The sequence below is a fragment of the Marmota marmota genome, unplaced genomic scaffold (genome assembly GCF_001458135.2).
Source record: "Marmota marmota marmota unplaced genomic scaffold, marMar, whole genome shotgun sequence".
Lineage (NCBI taxonomy): Eukaryota > Metazoa > Chordata > Mammalia > Rodentia > Sciuridae > Marmota > Marmota marmota.
The window spans coordinates 33,823,384-33,842,529 of record NW_026000229.1 but is presented as its reverse complement, the minus strand read 5'-3'; the positions used below and the strand labels follow the sequence as shown (position 1 = coordinate 33,842,529).

General features: G+C 41.0%; 1 protein-coding gene across 4 annotated transcripts in view; it reads left to right on the top strand.

The window, feature by feature from the left end:
• The window catches only part of Slc28a2 (solute carrier family 28 member 2), a 30,371-nt gene extending 11,654 nt beyond the window's left edge, over positions 1–18,717 (top strand). Inside the window, exons 3-17 of one of the 4 annotated variants that reach the window (XM_015480701.2) lie at positions 5,413–5,504; positions 6,784–6,967; positions 8,472–8,613; positions 9,201–9,314; positions 9,637–9,714; positions 10,124–10,204; positions 10,983–11,063; positions 12,320–12,445; positions 12,528–12,658; positions 13,093–13,261; positions 13,452–13,649; positions 14,277–14,358; positions 15,610–15,708; positions 15,913–16,024; positions 18,187–18,716. In XM_015480701.2, coding sequence (XP_015336187.1) covers positions 5,413–5,504; positions 6,784–6,967; positions 8,472–8,613; positions 9,201–9,314; positions 9,637–9,714; positions 10,124–10,204; positions 10,983–11,063; positions 12,320–12,445; positions 12,528–12,658; positions 13,093–13,261; positions 13,452–13,649; positions 14,277–14,358; positions 15,610–15,708; positions 15,913–16,024; positions 18,187–18,304 — 1,807 coding nt within the window. In that variant the 3' untranslated portion in view covers positions 18,305–18,716. Of the gene's footprint in view, positions 1–5,412; positions 5,645–6,783; positions 6,968–8,471; positions 8,614–9,200; positions 9,315–9,636; positions 9,715–10,123; positions 10,205–10,982; positions 11,064–12,319; positions 12,446–12,527; positions 12,659–13,092; positions 13,262–13,451; positions 13,650–14,276; positions 14,359–15,609; positions 15,709–15,912; positions 16,025–18,186 lie in introns of all 4 variants that reach the window. The other 3 variants (XM_048793255.1, XR_007343868.1, XM_048793254.1) reach the window with 3 other exon arrangements.
• The last annotated feature ends 429 nt before the right edge of the window (positions 18,718–19,146 follow it).

Sequence of the window (19,146 nt, the reverse complement as noted above, 5' to 3'; positions counted from 1 at the left end):
ATGCTTAGCTCACTTAAGCATGCTTTTCAAATTCTAGAGGTACTCCAACCCAATCTCTTCAAATTCCCTATGATATATCCACTTAGCAAACATTTCTCCACTTCCTTTAGATCAGTCTATCCACCCTTTCTTTTGTGAAAGCTTCTTTGACATTGACAGGCATAGTTATCTGCACCCTCTTCTCTACTCTCTTAGCAGTCATAACTTTAGAATTCTGAAGTGGTTCCTTTGGAATTTAGTCCTGCACTTTGAAGCAGCTTGGGTTTTTAAAATTTATTTATTTATTATTTGTCCTAATTAGTAGGTAGTAGAGTATATGTTGACATATTATACATATATGGAGTATAACTTCTCATTTTTCTGGTTGTACATAATATAGAATTACGTTGTTTGTATAATCATATATGCACATAGGCTAGTAATGTCCGATTCATTCCACTATCCTTCCTATTCCCATTCCCCCTCTCTTCCCTTCATTCCCCTTTTTTTAATACAAAGTACTTCTATTCTTCCCCAACCCTCGCCTTATTGTGAAATTAGCATCCACATATCAGAGAAAAAATTTGGCCTTTGTTTTTTTGGGACTGGCTTATTTCACTTAGCATGTTTTATTCTTTTTTTAAAAAAAATATTTATTTTTTTAGTTGTAGTTGGACAAAATACCTTTATTTTATTCACTTATTTTTTATGTGGTGCTGAGGATTGAACCTGGGGCCCCACACGTGCTGATCCACAACCCTAGCCCTCATTCTTTTTTTTATGGCTGAGGAATATTCTACTTTTTGTATGGCTGAGTAATATTCAGAAGTTCAAAATTTTATGGCTAAGTAATATTGTGTATATGTACCACATTTTCTTTTTCCCTTCATCTGTTGAAGGGCACCTAGGTTGGTTTCATAGTTTAGCTATTGTGAATTGCAGATCTGGGTTTTAAATCCTAACTCTGCCACCTGCTGGCAGGGTCATTTCCTTTGTTTATAAACTTGTAATAACCCTGTGGTGTTTTGGAGAGAGAGATGATGAGGTTTTGCAGTTCCTGCTGAAACAGTATCTGGTTCTTTTTCTCTTCACAAAGAAGACTTTGTGAAGTTGTCCATAGCTGCTCACACTCATTCTTTCACCCCTTTCCCTCAATCATTCTCCTGGGAAACAGCTCTCACAAGCAACAGTCACCTTCATTCTAGATCTAGCATCTTCTCATTTGTCCTGCTACTTGATATTCAACATCATTCTTCTTAGAGATCATTTCTCTTTTTGGCTTCCTCTTTAGCTCTCCAGCTGCTCTTATTAAGCCTACCGTCCTTCTGCTGTTCTGCCTGTCATATAAGTGACTGTTCCGTCTTCCTGGTTGAGAGGCAGTAAGCCTGGTAAAGAGGGATGGGCAAGATAGGTCAGTGGGTGGAAGATGTATAAGTTACTGGATGAAGCCGGGTGCAATGGTGCACACCTGTGATCCCAACTGCACGGGAGGTTGAGGCAGGTGAATCGTGAATTCAGCAAAAGTGAGGTGCTAAGCAACTCAGGGAGACCCTGTCTCTAAATAAAATACAAACTAGGACTGGGAATGTGGTTCAGTGGTCGAGTGTCCCTGAGTTCAATTCCCGGTACGCCTCCACCCCCAATAAATAAGTTACTGGATGAGAGATTTGGAAATCTGTCCAGGACCTGGCTATATTGCTTATCAATGCAAGTTTCCAATTATAGGCAGCTCATCCTTACTGGAAACTCTGCCCCCTACTGTTATATTTTTTCATTAGGGCCTGAGCTTGCTATTAGCAGTTAAAGAAGCTAGAGCGTATTAATCCTTACTTTCTGAGTAAAATCATTAAAAGAATGTTTAATTAGGAGCAAATGACAAACTTGGAGAAAGTTTTCTTGTAGCAGGACTAAATTAAAGGGCCTGTCCTGAAAAGGTCATTGGAGTAGTCATGAAAGAGAGCACCTTCTCTGGGAAGAGTCCTCTACGTCTCATGACAACCGCTACCTCTAATTTAGAGAGAGAAGAGTTCTGGAAGGAAGAGTTGAAGGGCCAGTAGGAAAGGCCACCGTGCAGATGCTTCCTGTCTTTGTGGACCTTTGGCATTGTGCCTCCACATCAGTGTGGAGAAGATGGTCCACTGTCATCTGAAATGGACAGGGGCTGGTGCTGTGTGGAGGGGAGTTCTTTTCCAAGACAACCTCCACCCCCAACTCGACATTGGAGCACCTGGCTGAGTTCTGGTATAAGGTCCCCTCTTACTCTACTTGTAATGTGGGCTCTTAGAATCAATTGTTCCCAGCTGAACAGAGCTTCTGCCTCTGCCAGTTTAAGTCTGCTGGTTTCCACTGATATCCCCTTTCCTTCCTTTCCAACCCCTATTTTTCTTTCCATCTTGACTAGTAACATCCCTTTGCTAAGACTCAGCTGCCATTCTCTCTTGAATACTTTTGGCAATTGCTCTCTAGTCTCCAGACACCACCACCTACTCTTCTTTAATTCAAAACCAGTTGTATACATAACTTTGAATCTGGCCAAGTGGTACTCAGTAGAGTACCCAAATGACCAAGTCTTCTCATGCCATCAAAATAAAACCTTTGACCCTTCAAAGGAAAAAAATATTCTGGTTAATGCCTGGAGGTCTTCATCCTTACTCATACTGCTTTTTGGTTCTGGGCTGACTCATTTCCTCCTTTCTTTTAGTTCTTAATTCAAGATAGAGAAGCAAATACCCAGGGCCACACTGTCAACAGTCACTGGAGCTGTATTTTCTGAAGGCTATCCCAAGCTTTCCACTCTGACTGGCAAAAGAAAAGTACCACAAACCCTGGCAGCTCCCATAGCTCTCTCTCCCTTAGATGGGAGAGTTTCCATGCCTTTTGGACTGGGTCATTGTGAAAATGCACAAACACTCTTGCTGCTAGGCCTGACCCATGGTACCCACCAACGCCATGTGCAGGTAGTGCTTCCCATTGCTTTTATCTACTCTGTTTCCCATTGTCACTCGGGGCTGCAGGCAGTAAACATTTACCTGAGAGGGTTGTCAACAGTCCATACCTGGAAAGCCTCCCACACACCTGCAAAACCTATCAGTGGGTATGTACTTTCTAACAGGGTAGGGGCAAGACATCAAGTTTTGCCATCTCTCAGATTTCTTTTCAATTCAGTTTCCCAATATAGCACAGATATTAATGCTCAAGTAATACCAATATGTAAAGTAAAAAGCCTAGTGGTATTAACAAGAGCCCGGGCCACTAGGGATACCAGGGCCACGGACACCTGCTCATATGCCTGTATGCACTGCTTCTCAATTGGCTTAAAGGAGGTAAGAAAGTTTCGTTTCTCTTCTTCCTTTGAAACACCTCTCATTTATGCCTTTTCTTTTTTAAACCAGAGGCCCAATTCTAACCTGATATTTTAGGATCCTGTTAATGAGTTTTGCACAGATAAGTATTCCTAATTGATTTCTTGAAATACCCACTGAACTCTGGTTCCCGGGAAATGGTAGGTTTGTGGTCAGGAGGTGATGGTAGAATTCTTTTCTAATCCTGTGATCTATCTCTACTCTGGGACTGGTACATGCTCCTTCTTTTTCTGCAGTGTCCTCATTCAGCTGGCATTTATTGGGTATAATTTTAAGCCAGCTTCACCTGGTGTTTCAATTTGGGTCCCAAAAGGAAACAGATGGTATACTTAAATTAGGATAATTAGAGGAGGGTTTATTCACAAAGAGGCTGTAACAATGATGTACATGAAGAGTAGTGGATTCATAAGAAAGGACAGTATAAGGAATTAAAGTTTGAAGCTGTGAACACTCATTATTCCTAGGCCTGAAGAGACAAGATTCAAAAGACCCTGGCAGGAGAGTCAGATTACAATACACTGGCGTCAATCTTTGCCTGCTCTGGTTTCCTCTGGGGTCCCACTGGCTGAACCCAACTTGGTAAGCCAGAGGGCCTGGGTGTCCTTTGGTGCAGTCCACATGGGTCTGACTTCCAGGGCAGACAGCAAGCGCAGCATGGATCTAGAGGGGCAAACCAAAGACCTGGCACACAGGAAATCTAGGATTGCAATTAAACTCTTTGCTTGGTATACTCTGTGAATGATGTTCCAAAAGATAATGCTGTCTTCAGGGACACTGGTTTATCTAAGCAAATCTTTTCACTCACTACTTTCTCTACTGGGCATGGCAAAGCAGCAGAATTCTTGAGATCCTAAATATCCTCCTGAATTGGTCAGACAGTGATAAAGATAAGTTTTCCTCCTTCCTCAGCTTCCCTTTATCTGATAATCCACACTCTGCCCAGCAGACAGATTTGGGTTCTCTGAAGAAAGGAGACATTAGGAGTGTGTAGAGAGAGGAATGAAAAGGAAGGCTCTAGGGGCTGAGGATGTAGGTGTGGCAGCTTCAATCCCCCCAAATAAGACTGTACATGGGGAACAGGGAGTCTGTTAAATGGGCAAGACAACAGTAGGGAAAGTTTCTAATGCTCTGTGGGCCAAGACCCCAGGGCATCAGAGATTGGTGGCTAGTCCCAGCCCTGGCTAAGCTAGTCTGCTTCAGCATGATGGCCAGACTGGGACCTTCTTGCTGGGCTCTCCTTCTTTGGAGCTTCCAAGACCTTGTAAATCAGATCTTTTTGCTCACATGGCTGCATGTGCTGAGGATACTTATGAGTGGCAGACAGGTGAGTCTGGAGTCTAGGTAAAGTAAGCAAGGGGTGATGGTTAGAAGCTCAGATTCAGAAGGCAAGCTGCCAAAGTTTAGATTATATCTTGGTTTCTTACAATCTTTGTGACTTTGGGAAAGTTATTTTAATGTCTCTGTTTTTCAATTTCCACATCTGTAAAAAAGGGAAGGATAATTATAACTACTTGCAGGGTTCTTAGGAGACAGTAATGAGTTAGTATTTGCAAAGTTCTTAGAGCCCAAGCTCATGGAAAGTACTGTACAAATATTGGTTAAATCCAACTTGAATAGCCCTACTTCCTGGGCATCTCTCAGGCCTGCCTGTGCAGATTCTTGAAGTTGGTGGTATTTTTCTTCCTGTCAATATACACCTGACTGACTATTAAAGTTTATGGGTTTGTGTGGCTCCTAAAGAGGGATAGCCAAATTGTTTCTAGAAAGAACAGGCCCTCTTGGGAATTTAGAAGCTGAGCTTTTGGGAACAAGGAGAGAGTAGATCCCATATGACCACTATCCACTTATGTGGTAAGAAACTATTTAAGGACATTGCTTGTTTAGGCTGAGGTAGGGTCATTCTGACCTGGCACACTGGCTTTTGGGCATGACTGGGACATTCACTTCCTCCTAGATGAATCATCTTTCTTCATTGAGTAAGAGCAAATTCTGCCTTGGGCCAGGTAGTGTTGAAAAGCAGCACAAATGGGCTGTAATAATTCTTGCATCTTAACTTTTGTGTTCTCATCAGGAAGAATGTACAGACTTTTATCAAGGCAAGAAGTTTCTGCAGAAGACATGCCAGCTTGTTCAAGAAGATCCTGTTGGGCCTGTTGTGTTTGGGTGAGATAATGAGAATTCATGGAAGCGAGAAACACAGTCATTTGAGGAATGTTACCTGTGTCAAGATGATTACTAGGTGGAAAGCAATTTGACTCACAAACTGACCTAAAGGCTCTTTGATGTACAGCTCTTAACTACTTGTAGGTGAACCATAATTTATTGAATTGCACCTAAAGGAAAAAGTAAAATCTGAGAATAAGTTATTTTCAAAACTGTATTATTTGACAGACTTAAAATATTTCAGAGAATATGAGCTTATCTCTTTTTTATGTCTTGATTTGATGGAGAACACAATTTCTTGTAGTCTTTGCAAGAGAAACCTATAAGAGACATTTCTTATTTGTTGGTTTACAAGTAAAATCAATCATATAATATGTTTTAAAAAGACAGTAAACCTTTGTTTAGAACGTACTGTCAGTGATGTATGGGGCTTTGATGTCAAAGGCAGCTGGGATAGTGAAAACAAAAATTATATTCTGAGGTGAGTCAGAGAGCCATGGGGTGAGGGCCATATGGTTGTATTTCCTAGTAGTAGCCTTGTTTACACATTTTTAAAATTTTTATTTGTTTATTTTTTGCGATATTGGGGATCAAACTCAGGGTCTACCATGTTCTAGGCAAGTGCTATACCACTGAGCTACATTTCCAGCCCCCTGTTGACATTATTTTGCTCAAGAGGAAAGTTTGGCCTTTAAACATTTTAATATGACTAGGGTAATTAAGTTTCAAAAAGAGGTGACTGATGCTGGGTGCGGTGGCACATGCCTATAGTCCCAGTCACTTGGGAGGCTGAGGTAGGAGGATTGTAAGTTCAAGACCAGCCTCAGCAACTTGGCAAGGCCCTAAGCAATTTAGTGAGACTGTCTCAGAGTAAAAAAATAAAAGAACTGAGGATTTGGCTGAGTGGTTAGGCACCCCTAAAACCTCCTCCACACACACAAAAAAGAGACAACTGGCTTGAGGAGTGGATGCTGATGAAACACACTCCAAGGGAATATGGTGAGACTTTATCAGATAAAGTAAAGGGGCGTGAGATTTCTCTTGGGACAAGTGAAAATAGGTGATCTTCAAATAAACTGGATTGTTCTTGGGAATCCCAAGAAGAAAACAGCCTCTACTCAGACCTTGAGGGGTGGAGCACAGTTTTATGGTAGGGCTGGGTGGCGTGGTCTCTGGAGGGGCTTTTTTGCTCTGAGTCCCAGACACTCATGACTGGAGCTTCTTTTATCCCAAGGAAGCTCTGTTTCATTGACCTTTACTCTGTACTTTCTCTTTTTAGCTTATGCTGCCTACTTCTTAGCAGCTTGCATCCTGGATTTCCAGAGGGCACTGGCCTTGTTTGTTCTTACCTGTTTAGTGATCTTTGTCCTGGTTCACAACTTTCTGAAAAAATTATTTGGTGAAAAATTAATGAGATGTCTGAAACCCTTTAAAAACTCACGCCTGAGATTTTGGATGAAATGGTAAGATGTGAATCTCAATATCCTTGGTCCCACAACTTATCCCAAGCACAAGTCTCCTTCCCCTCCTCCTCCTCTTCCTCCTCCTCCCCCCCTCCTCTCCCTCCTCTTCTTCCTCTTCTTCCTCTCCTTCCTCTCCTTCCTCTGACAGTCCCTGAGTGGTCTCTCAGATCTTCTTCTATACTATACAAAAGCAAAGTGCAGAGGACATATAGCAACAGGCCTCTGAGCACTGGACCTTAGTCGGGTTTCTTGTAGCCTTGGGTCTCTATATTGCTAGGTGAACCCAGGAGGGGTTCAGTTCCAGAGAAGATTTTCAGTCTGTTTCTCATCAGGGCCTATGTCAGAAATGAGAAGAAACATGTTCCTCTTCAATGAAGTAATCAGAACAAAGAGGCTTGCAGCTTCAGAAAACTATCCAGTTGAGTTTGTGGTCATCTCCCCTAGTTCTCTGATACATTAAAGCCTTTCTTCCCTCACTTTCTAGACTTCTGTCACACACTGGTATCCTTTACAACTCTTTATAGTTTAAGGAACAAACTTAGTGTTCAGGTATACGGAACTGAATTCCACGGCAGATGTAGTTCATCTAGCTATGACATGCATGTATACTTTGATTACAGGCCAGGAGTGAGAGAATAACTTCTGGACTTTCTATAAAGTTCCTCTTTGTTCCTATTTTCCAATGGATTCAGAGAAAATAGGTGTTAAGGATGTTTGCAACAGTGATGATTTGGAGAAACTACACCGGACTACCATCTAAATTTTGAATCATTGATTTATTTGACACTGGAAGGATAGAGCTAAAATGACCTTATTTATTAGCAAGATGGATTCTGGAAGCCAGATTTTATGCACTTGAAGTGAAATGGGTTTACAGTGAGAAGAGATCTGAATTTCAGCACTGAAATTATAATATCTCAGTTGAACAGTGTGCTCTTTTTGTTCTGTTTTCATCTATGATCTCCCTTCTGATCCTTTTCCTTTGAACCTGAAGGATTCTAACACTCAGACATGAGGTAACCAGTCTGTGTATTAATCAAATGTGTTTGGTACGTGAAATACCACAAAACCAGAAGTAGTTGATTTGTGACTAAGCCTTTACTTTGACCCTTGGACTGGTTAGAAACTGGGTGAAGACCCATGGTAGGGGTTAATACATCATTTTCCTCCTTTGGTTTTGAATATTTGGGTCATTCATTGGAACAGTCTTTGAGAATGCATTTTTGTATCATATGTTATTGATATGGAAACTTGAGGAAAGGGAAGTCATAGGATTTATGTCCTCTAGTTAGAAACTTCATTCTGTGAGTAAGTTGTGGGGAAAGAGGTGGAAGTTAGTGAATTGCCAGATGAATGATTCTCCTAGTATATCTCTGTGTCCAGTCAACAATGAACTATTGAATTATTTCACTTTTCCTTGGGGTTATCTTCTGTTTTTCAGAGGTAAAGTCAATTGTTATTCATTCACTCAGTGGATGACACAGTCTTGGCATTCCTTCTTTAGGGTGTTCAGAGGAGCCTGTGTGGTTGGACTTATCCTATGGCTGGTTCTAGACACAGCTCAAAGGCCAGAGCAGCTGATACCCTTTGCAGGAATCTGCATGTTTATCCTCATCCTCTTTGTCTGCTCCAAACACCATAGTGTGGTAAGTTTTGGGTATTTTGGCACAGAACAGGGGCCAAGTACTAATTACAAAGAATCAAGTGTTCATTACAATGACATAGAACTAAGTTTATAACAACCTGTAGAATTTGCCTCTTTGACAGTTTTATTCCAAAGAGAAGTTTTAACGATCTCAAAGGTTTTAGGCCACTTATCTTTCAAACTGTAGGTTGTGATATGTTACTGAGTCTTAATGTACATTTTGTGGTTCTAGGCCAGCAAGAATAAAAAAAGTAAGAATAAAAAAAAGTAAGAATTAAAAAAAATAAGTGAAGAAAGAAAAAATAGAATATAATGGAGAATTGTGCTGAAGTATTTGTTTATAAAATTTATTTTATTGTAAGTGTCCTCTAACTTCTAGAAAATCATATGGAGACATGTGGCTCTTGACATTACTGTACCATTTCTCCTTACTATCCCCCTCCTCTCTGTGCAAATTTACTCCAGATTTACTATTGACATCCTGGGTTAGTTCTACCTGGAGTTCATGTGTCCATTTTAAAACTGCAACCAGGTAATGGATAGCAGGCTCTAGAACTCACATTGTAATAATTTTATGATTGATTCCAGGTGTCTTGGAGGACAGTGTTTTGGGGCCTGGGTCTTCAGTTTGTTTTTGGGATCGTGGTCATCAGAACTTATCCTGGATTTATTGCATTTCAATGGCTGGGAGATCAAACACGGGTATGGGAAATTACATGTAAGGGCTTAGTTCTTTTAGAAGCCTAGAGAAAGGAGATTTGAGGGAAGTATGGGAAGGAAGGCTGTGCCTAGTTAATAATGGTGGTGGGAGATTTGATTGGGAAAGGAGAGAGAATCCTGGGGTACAGCTAAGAATGTGAGGGAAGAGAAGCTACCTGCTGGGGACACAGCCTGCTCACAGGCCATCAAAGGGAGCCAGGCTCAGTAGCAGCAGTAGGTCCTAATCATCCATGGGGGCGGATTCTATCTCTCTGCCTGTGTCCTACCTGGATTCACTTTGTTCTTGTATTTTTTTCCCTTTCAGATTTTCCTGAACTACACTGTGGCTGGCTCCAGTTTTGTCTTTGGAGATACGCTGATCCAAGATATTTTTGCTTTTCAGGTTGGATCTATTTTATGGTCAGGAATGATAGTGGAGGGGTTGGGAAGTAAAGCAGAAGATGATAATGTATGTCCAGGAGATCAGCCAGGCTGCACACTGATTGGATCCTAAGAGGATGGTTTAATACCATCAAAAGGAAACAGCATCCATTTATTGCCTTTTGATCATTACCATCCTGAAAGTGGATGAAATGAGGAGGGGGAGGTTTAGAAAATATCTCCTTGAGATGTAGTACAGATGGGCTAGTAGATTTGTAATACATTTTGAATATTTTTTCCTAGACTACACTGTATCAGATGTGGTTGGAATTCAAGAGTTTAATTTAGAGGCCTGAAACACAGTTTATTTATGGTATACTTAGCACATACAATGTAATATCTCACCAGCTGTCCACCACTCTCCATTACAGTCCTTACCAGTCATCCTTTTCTTTGGATGTATGACGTCCATTCTCTACTATCTGGGCCTTGTGCAATGGGTAGTTCAGAAGGTGAGTTGTTTTCCTCCTCTGGTTGGGAGATGGGTCTTTATGTTGGGATCTGTCAAGGCCATGGAAGATGACACTTTGGAATAATGTTTATATGTAGGATGTAGAGTGTTTGAATTAATGTGAAAAGTCAAATCATCCCAAGCATGGTGGATATCAAATGGTGTGTTAAATTTATATCACTATGACAAAATATCTGAGAAAATCAACTTAAAACAAGGAAAGGTTATTTTGGTTCAGTTTCAGGAGTTTCAGGCCATGGTAGTTTGACTCCATTGTTTTTGGACCTGTGATGAGGTAGATCCTATGACCAGGAACATCTAGTGAAGCAAAGCTGCTCACCTCATGGTAGCCAAGGAGCAAAGAGAGAAAGAGGAAGGAACAAGGGTTCCAATATCCCTTTTAAGGGCACATCCCCAGTGTTTAACTTCTTCCCACTAGGCCCCACCTCTTAAAGATTCTGTCACCTTCTAGTAGTGCCACTGGCTGGTGACCAAGCCTTTAACATATAGGCCTCTGGAGAATATTCTAGATGTAAACTATAGCAAGCCTCAGGTAGTCTTGGGGGGCAGAGCAGGGAGCGAAGTTGGGCTGGATCACTCTTTCATACTGAGTTTTAATGTACTTGTTCTAAAGGCCAAGAGTCCTGAGTTCTGGTCAAGGCTGTTTGTAACTTCTCTAGGCCTCAGTTGCCTTATCAGTAGAGTGGAGAAGGAGGGTTTTACTAGTCATTCTCCAAGATTCCTGCTAATACTGATGGTTTAGGTCTCTATGCTTTTAGATCGCCTGGTTTTTGCAGTTCACCATGAGAACCACCTCTACAGAGACCCTGGTTGTGGCAGGAAACATCTTTGTGGGGATGGTAAGTATCCTGAGGACTTGTGGTCTTCTTTTCTCACGAGAACTGAGAACTTTGGAGAAATCAGGTTCACAGAAGTATGCTTTTCTTATGAAAAGTCAAATAAATGAAGACTGTGAGGGGCACCCAATTCCTGATGAAAGAAATCTCAGGAGCTCAAAGAGGACCCAGCTCATTGTTTTCACTCTTCAGTGTCTACTAATATTTACTTGGGCATACTTAATCTGAATGATCCAACTTTTTACATAGGAATTTAGAGGAATGTCATAGTCCAAATCTTATCCCTCTTCAGAAACAATAAAGGGTATTTGATCTATGTTTTTTTTTTTTCCACGTCACTCCCTATGACCTTTATTTTCCAGGGTCTCTAAAGAGACAAAAGCTTGTCTTGCCCAGGGCTAACACTAAGCCTCTTCCTTATAATAGTTGTTTGGTACATTTATCTGTGTGGAATATAGACTCAATGTATGTTTTTGCCTATCAGCTCATTGTTAAGGACAATGGCTTGTCAAATTGACAAGGAGTTAGAATTGAGGTCTCGCTCTCTAAATGCTTAGACTGATTACCTGCTTCAGAAATGTTCTCAGAGTACTTCTGGATACTTCTGAACTAGCCCTCCATGTTTTGCTAAAATCATCCATAATCAGCTTAGTTTTTCCATGCTAGACTATGGAAGTAGGAACTTATTTATATTAATATCCTTAGCATCTAGTATAGCACTAGTCACATGGTTGGTACTCATTAAATCAAGGTTGATGCTAGATTTAGTTTCCATAGTTGCACCTTTACATTTCATAAATATCATTTCTTTTGACTCTTTCAAAAGAGTTGGCTTAGATCATTTACTTGCAATTCATTCAATGAATACTTTGTCAGCATTTAGTGTTAAGACTCAGAAAGTGCTCTATATTCCATAAGTTCATTCAGGAAGTACATGGCTTTAGAAATTGAGAACATAACAAAGGAAATATGCCATTTCTTTTCTATAACATATTAAAATATGAATAGATGAGACACACATGTGTGGAAATGAGAAAGAACAATGCCAGCCAGGACCAGATTAGGTGTTGAGGGGAGTGAGGCAGATGTTGGGAGGGATCGAGGCAAAGCTCAGAGACCCCCCTCAGAGGGGCTGTGTCTCACTGAACAGCTCTCACACTGAGAGATGTGTGTCTAGTGGGTCCAGTCCCTATGCTGGGATGGGCACTCTAGTGGAGTCACACCCTCTTAGCATCTAAATGTCTTCTCCTTGTTTGTAGACAGAGGCACCTCTGCTCGTCCGTCCCTACCTCGCAGACATGACCCTCTCTGAAATCCACACAATGATGACTGGAGGGTTTGCCACCATTTCGGGCTCTGTGTTGGGAGCCTTCATATCCTTTGGGGTAGGCATGGTCCATGGGATCTCTCCTGGGTGAGTACCAGCTGGGTTCTGCCGAGACCCTGATCCTGGGTCTGAATTTACAGATTGATGCGTCGTCCTTGATTTCCGCCTCTGTGATGGCCGCCCCTTGTGCTCTTGCCTTGTCCAAGCTGGTATATCCAGAAGTGGAAGAGTCCAAGTTCAAGAGTGTGGAGGGGATGAAACTGCCTCATGGGTGAGTCCATGAAGGCACATAATTTGGGAGATAGATGGTCAGGTATATGGAGAGTCAAGAGTGGCCCTTTGGTGGCAGAGATTTCAAGTCTCCCTGAGAGGAAGAATGTGATTCCATCCTGGCTCTTGCCTATCTCTGCCTCTAGCTAGTCATGTTGATTTTTCTTCTTTGGTTTAACCTTCCTATTTGCCGCTAGCTTTTGCATGCCAGTGTACCATTTGTTGTCTGCTTCAGTGCAGTTTCATGGCCATTACATCATTATATACTGCTTCAGAGTCATTTCCACTAATAGGGCCCCTAAGGAACTCCATCACTTTGTGTCACATTGGTCTTGTACCCACATCCTGCACTGTAGGGACAGTGGGATTTCTCTTCTCTGAGGGCCTGAGACTGCTCTAGACACCATATTCTTCCCATATGCCCAATGAGCACAGGAAGGAGAGGAATATCCTGGAAGCTGCCAGCAATGGAGCCACAGATGCCATAGGCCTTGTTGCTAATGTAGCAGCCAACCTGATTGCCTTTTTAGCGGTATTGGCCTTCATCAATGCTGTCCTCTCCTGGCTGGGGGAAATGGTGGACATTCACGGGCTCACTTTCCAGGTAAAGGATTATCCTTGTTGGGCTGTCACTCTGTCATTAAATAGTGCTTGAACTGGGCACATCATCCTGGCCCATAGTAAGCTAAGAGCATAAATGGGGGAGGGGAGAGTTGGGCCAAGGCCCCAGAAAAGGCCCTTGGTGTCTAACCTTTGTTATTTGTTTTTTCCTGGGTTGTCTCTCTTTCATTCAGGTCATCTGCTCCTATGTCCTGAGGCCCATGGTTTTCATGATGGGTGTAGAGTGGGCAGACTGTCCAATAGTGGCCGAGATAGTAGGAATCAAGTTTTTCATAAATGAGTTTGTGGCCTATCAGCAATTGTCTCAATACAAGAACAAACGTCTCTCTGGAGTGGAAGAGTGGATCGAGGGTGAGAAACAGTGGATTTCTGTAAGTGACAATCCAGAAAAGCATAAGTAGTGTGAGGTTTCAGCCATGGCTGTCTGAGGGTAGATAGCAAGATACTAAAAAATTTTGTTTCAGACAAACATGTCTTTCCACAGTCACAGGCCTACTCACAAAGCAAGCAGAACTTGTGCTTAGAAGCCTCATCTTCAGTACCTGAACAACTTATTCTGAGATTGGTGTGCTATTTCTCCCCGACACTTTGACCAAACTTCTTTCTATAATGTAATCCATGGGTCTTTACAGTGAGGACAATCCAGGGAAGACAATTTTATTTTTTTGGTACTGGAGATTTCACCTCAGGGCCACACACACTGAGCTATACTCCTAGTCCTTTTTGTTTTGAAACAGGGTCATTAGGGTCTCACTAAGTGGCCTAAGTTGTCCTCGGTCTGTGATCCTCCTGCCTTAGCCTTCCAAATAGGGGGGATTATAGATATGTACCACCATACCTGGCAAAAGGAGCGGTTATTTTCTAAGCATCCTTTGTACCTCCCTTAGAACAGTATGGGAAAGACTTAAGGCTGTAAGTACCCTGGAACTTCCATCATGATTGTATGAATGCACATGTGGGACTGAATTTATCTACTTATTTCTGTTTGTTTTTCCTAGGTGAGAGGTGAGATCATTACAACATATTCACTCTGCGGATTTGCCAATCTTAGTTCCATAGGAATAACACTGGGAGGCTTAAGTGAGTTGTCCTCCAACTCCCCACTAAGCCAGCCAGACCCCAACTTTTGTAGTGGGCAGTTACTGGTACTCAGAATAAGTTGAGACTAGATAGAGAAGCTGATGTGAAATGGTTCTTCTTGGGCTGCAGTTAACTTAAAATTAAATCAATATTGCTACCTGGCTCTGCATACAGTCCTTTACAAACTTTAAAACTGAATTTTACTTGCTTTTTTCCTATCAGGGGCCCCAAAAGTGGTTGTTATTTTTTATGTTCCCCATGGAGAAAATATTACAATGATATTATTTCTATTTTGCTGTTAAATGGGCACAGTGCATATGTAAGTAAGATACATTGCTTTTTAGTCAATAGTTAGGGTACTTTCTGAATTAGGCTGCTCACTAGTTGTCTTCACAGAAGCAGGATTTGCACAAGGAATCAAAAAGACAAATTAGATACCTTAAGACATATAAATAGTAAAGGCAAGTGTTGTAAAGTGTTCTATTGAAGGCTGAAAGTCACCAGGTGTGGGAGGAGTGAGTATTTGAAGCAGAAACAGATCTATTGAGGTTGCTATGGGTATTGCTGAATGTGGGTGATGGTTGAAGAAGGTGGAATGGTCTTGGAGGGCTGGGGCAGGGAAATTATTAGCAGATCTCAAGAGTTTGGGAAGGTTCAAGTTAGAAAAGGATCTTAGAAGAAATGGAGTAAAAGAAAAAAAAAAAAAACAGTCCTGTGTGCCCATTTTTAAAAAATGGCAAACATTCTGGCAATCATCTTATTTATTTTGTAGCTGATTGAACATTGAAAGCAAAATAATTTCTCCTTATTTTGACTCTTTTGTTAAATCCCTGTCTATATCATTATTATGATGCCTGATTACTATTTGATTATGAGAAGGACATCTAGTAGTGGGATATGGACTGTGTGGCTCAGGTAAATGTTGTCCTCCTTAGTCCTCTGGCTCAAAATGGTCCTTCTAATTCTGGTGCAGGCTTAAGAGTGCAGACCTCAACTGGGAAGCACCAGGCATTTGCACCCATTTGAAATAATCCAAAGCCTTGCTTGATTCAGATATATCTTGGGTGTGTTCACAGAATCACTGAAGTCTGAGTTAGGGATCCCATAGGATAGTGTATATGCACACTTCTCTGGTCAGCCACAGGTGGTTGGTGGTAAGGAAGGTAGTCACCTGCTGCGTTTTTCTCCTCTGCATTCTTCCCAGTGGGGGCTCCTGGCATATAGCTAATTACCATGTCGTTTTGTCCGCAGCATCAATCATACCCCATCGGAAGAGTGACCTGTCCAAGATTGTGATTAGGGCCCTTTTCACAGGGGCCTGTGTGTCCTTTATCAGTGCCTGTATGGCAGGTAAGCCTCAGACTGGTCTCTTGGAAGACATCACTTCTAGCAAAAGACAACATATCTCTCAGAATATTGATCTAAACATTCATTCCACAGATGCATAGAAAAGGCACCTAATGTATAGGGCTCCTAGTCTATAAGCAAAGAATAAAAAGCCTCGGTGAGCATGTGTCGAATCTCTGCCTTAATATCTCTGTCTTGTTTATCCAGGAATCCTCTATGTCCCCAGGGGAGCTGAAGCTGACTGTGTTTCCTTCCTAAACACAAGTTTCACCAATAGAACCTATGAGACCTATGTGTGCTGCAGAGAGCTCTTTCAGAGGTGAGCATCAGGACCCCTGCTCATTGAAGGCAGTTTCTGGGGGTGGGAGTAAGGTCTTGAGGGTAGTCCTGTGGACTGAGTGGACTGAGTGAATGAGAGGAGACATGGGCATTGGTGATGGCCTAGATTTGTACTTTTTTCTCTGAAGTACAGCTTTGGCATTAGCCCTACTATGCCCAGGTGACAGTTTCTATCTATATTGGTGGGTACTGAGGATAGAGGGGTAAGGGAAGAAGTAAAAGGGTGTTTTCTTTGGTAAGTGACTATATTGATTGTGGTTGGAATATAGATATGTTACAGGTCAAGATTTAGCTATAGTCCTAAGTGGCTAAAAGATCGTGGGCTTCTTCAGATAGAAATGAGACAACTGAGAAAGGACAAAGTTGAATTTATAAATCATGATGTGTTCACATTGTGTAAAAATGAACATATTTACCAAATTCTAGATGAAAAGAAGATAATATATAATTTAAGGTAAAAGAACTACTTTTGAGACACACAAAAAAGGTTTTATAATTAATACTCTTTAATATTTTATAGCAGTACTTTTAAATTTTTTTTTTTTTGTTAATGTGAGACTAGACTTTTTTACTTCAGATTGGAATGTTTCTGCAGATCTTGTGGTATTTGTCTCTCTAGTATGATATATAAAAGTGTAGTTAAAAGGAATAATTTGAGGAATTAGAATGTGTCAAAGCCAAAGGTGTATGTACCAGTGGTGATTATGGGTGAGTGAGGAGAGTTCTGGGAGAGAAGTCTAAAAGACAGCCTTGGATGAAATGCTAAGGAATTGCTGGGCTTGCATGCCTCCCAGCAGCTTGGGAGGCTGAGGCAGGAGGATCACAAATTCAAAGCCAGCCTCAGCAACTTAGTCAGGCTCTAAGCAATGCAGTGAGACCCTCTTTCTTAATAAAATATAAAAAAGGGCTGAGCATGTGGCTCAGTGGTTAAGTGCCCCTGAGTTCAATCCCTGGTACCAAACAAACCAAAAATGCTGAGGAATTTAGTTTTGATCCAAAGAATTCTGAACACTGACATGTTCAGGTATGCTCTTCAAAAGATCTTTCTGGTAGCCATTTGAGTATCAGGGAAACCAATAAACATACTATTATAATAGGTTCTAGTGAGAGATGGTAGGAGCTGATCCTAAGTGGTTTTAAGAATGGAAATGCGTGAGACCAAGTAGAATCAACAGGATTGGTCATCAGCTAGACAGGAGGAAGGGGTAAGGTGAGGAAGAGAAAGGAAAGTAGCTTTCTGCTGTGGAAAAGGAGACCCAAGTGCCAGTCATTTACTGAAAGGAAGAGGACCAGTTCCAGAATGGGAGTAAAGCGGAGAGATTATGGCCTCTTTCCATTTTGGTTGTGTTAACTTGGAAGTACCTGTGGGATCACCATGTAAAGCTATCATAAGCCACCTGGGACCTGGGGTTCAGGAGGGAAATCAGAGCTGGAGATGGCTTGGAAATTATCATTAAATGACCTGTTCACTATTTAGGTAGATGTTCAGGTGCTAGCTGCTTAACAAATTATTAGACCAAGTTAATGAATGTTACCCTGCCTGCTTGGAGGTTATCAGCAGAGAAGGTAACCAATGTACTAAAAAAAAAAAAAGAGCCAACCCTTTTGATGAGTATTAAAGATTAATTATAAGCTGGATAGATCATTGGTCTGGCATAATTTTTTTGATCCCTGTGTTCTTATGACAGTGGATTTCCTAGTCACATACTGAGCGTCATTAGCAGCTAGAATCTAAAAAGATGAGGTTTTTGTCCAATTAATTTATACTTATTTAGTCTGATCTGTTTTCCTTTTGTAAGAAGAAAATGGCTTTGGGATACCACCTTACTTTTTAGATAAATTTAATTCTAGATCATTGCTAGGCATAAATTTTGCCTCAGATACCTGGCAAGGAAATTTCTAGATGGACTATGGTTAGGAATTGGACACAGGAGCAGAGACATTGTACAGGGTTCCTTGCTGGTATTATCTCTAGTATTAATGAGAAGACAAATTTAATTTGATTCAATTTATTTAGTTATGACTGATGGATACATTTGTAAGTTTCTGCTTTTGTGACATTTGGGGTAACATTTTTAGCTGCTTGTAGAACTTGACACCTTTTGTTGCCTTGTTTTTTATCTCTCTGGCTTTTCATTTTAGTACTTCTCTGAATGGCACCAACCCACCTTCTTTTTCCGGTCCCTGGGAAGACACGGAGTTCAGTGCTTCAGCCCTTGCTAACTGCTGTGAACTCTACACCAATGCCATCTGTGCCTAAGGCTGATTGGTCCATTTCCATAACAGTTTTGATCTTAACAGATGGTGAAGGCTTGCACTCAGGTTTCCCATTCTATAAAGAACTCACTAATATCTATAATAGTAAGTGTAAAAGATTCATTTTGGTTCACTATATCTCAATAATGAAATTAGCATTCATCTTTCCATTATTTGGATGCACCAAATAAGAAATTTCTCCTGCCATCTTCAGTTTTTATTTGAAAAAAAATTACCATATATAAAAAAAAATCTTGTTCCTTGTTGTCACCTTAAAAATTGTACAATGCTGTGTGCTATAAAAATGATTTAGTATGTGTCATAGGACAGGGGTTGGGGGAACTATTTCTTGGAGTTCAGTGGGTGAGCTGGGTTTATATTATTAAACTTGTATATGAAAGATACATGAATATTTAATGGTAAGTTTTTTTTTTTTTCTGGTTGTCACATATTTGTAAACCAGCAAGTTCCTTAAATCATTACAGAGTAAACAGAGAACACTTCCTGTACACAAACTTCTAAAGGCCCTTAACTTTTAGTATTCTTCCTTAGTGTCAGCCACATTTGCTTCAGGTTAACAGGGAATCCATTAGAACAGTGGTTTCCAGGGGAGCCTGTTTTGCTTCCCAGTGGGTATTCCGCAGTTATCTCCACAGTTTGTTGATTACAAATAAGAGGATGCTACTGACATCTACTGGGTAGAGACCAGGATTGCTGCTAAAATTCCTACAGGGCAGCCTTTTACAACAAAGAATTCTCTGACCCCAAACTTCAACAGTGCTGAGGCTGAGAAATGAATTCACAATATTTAATATGTTTACTTAATATTATTTATAATATTAATAA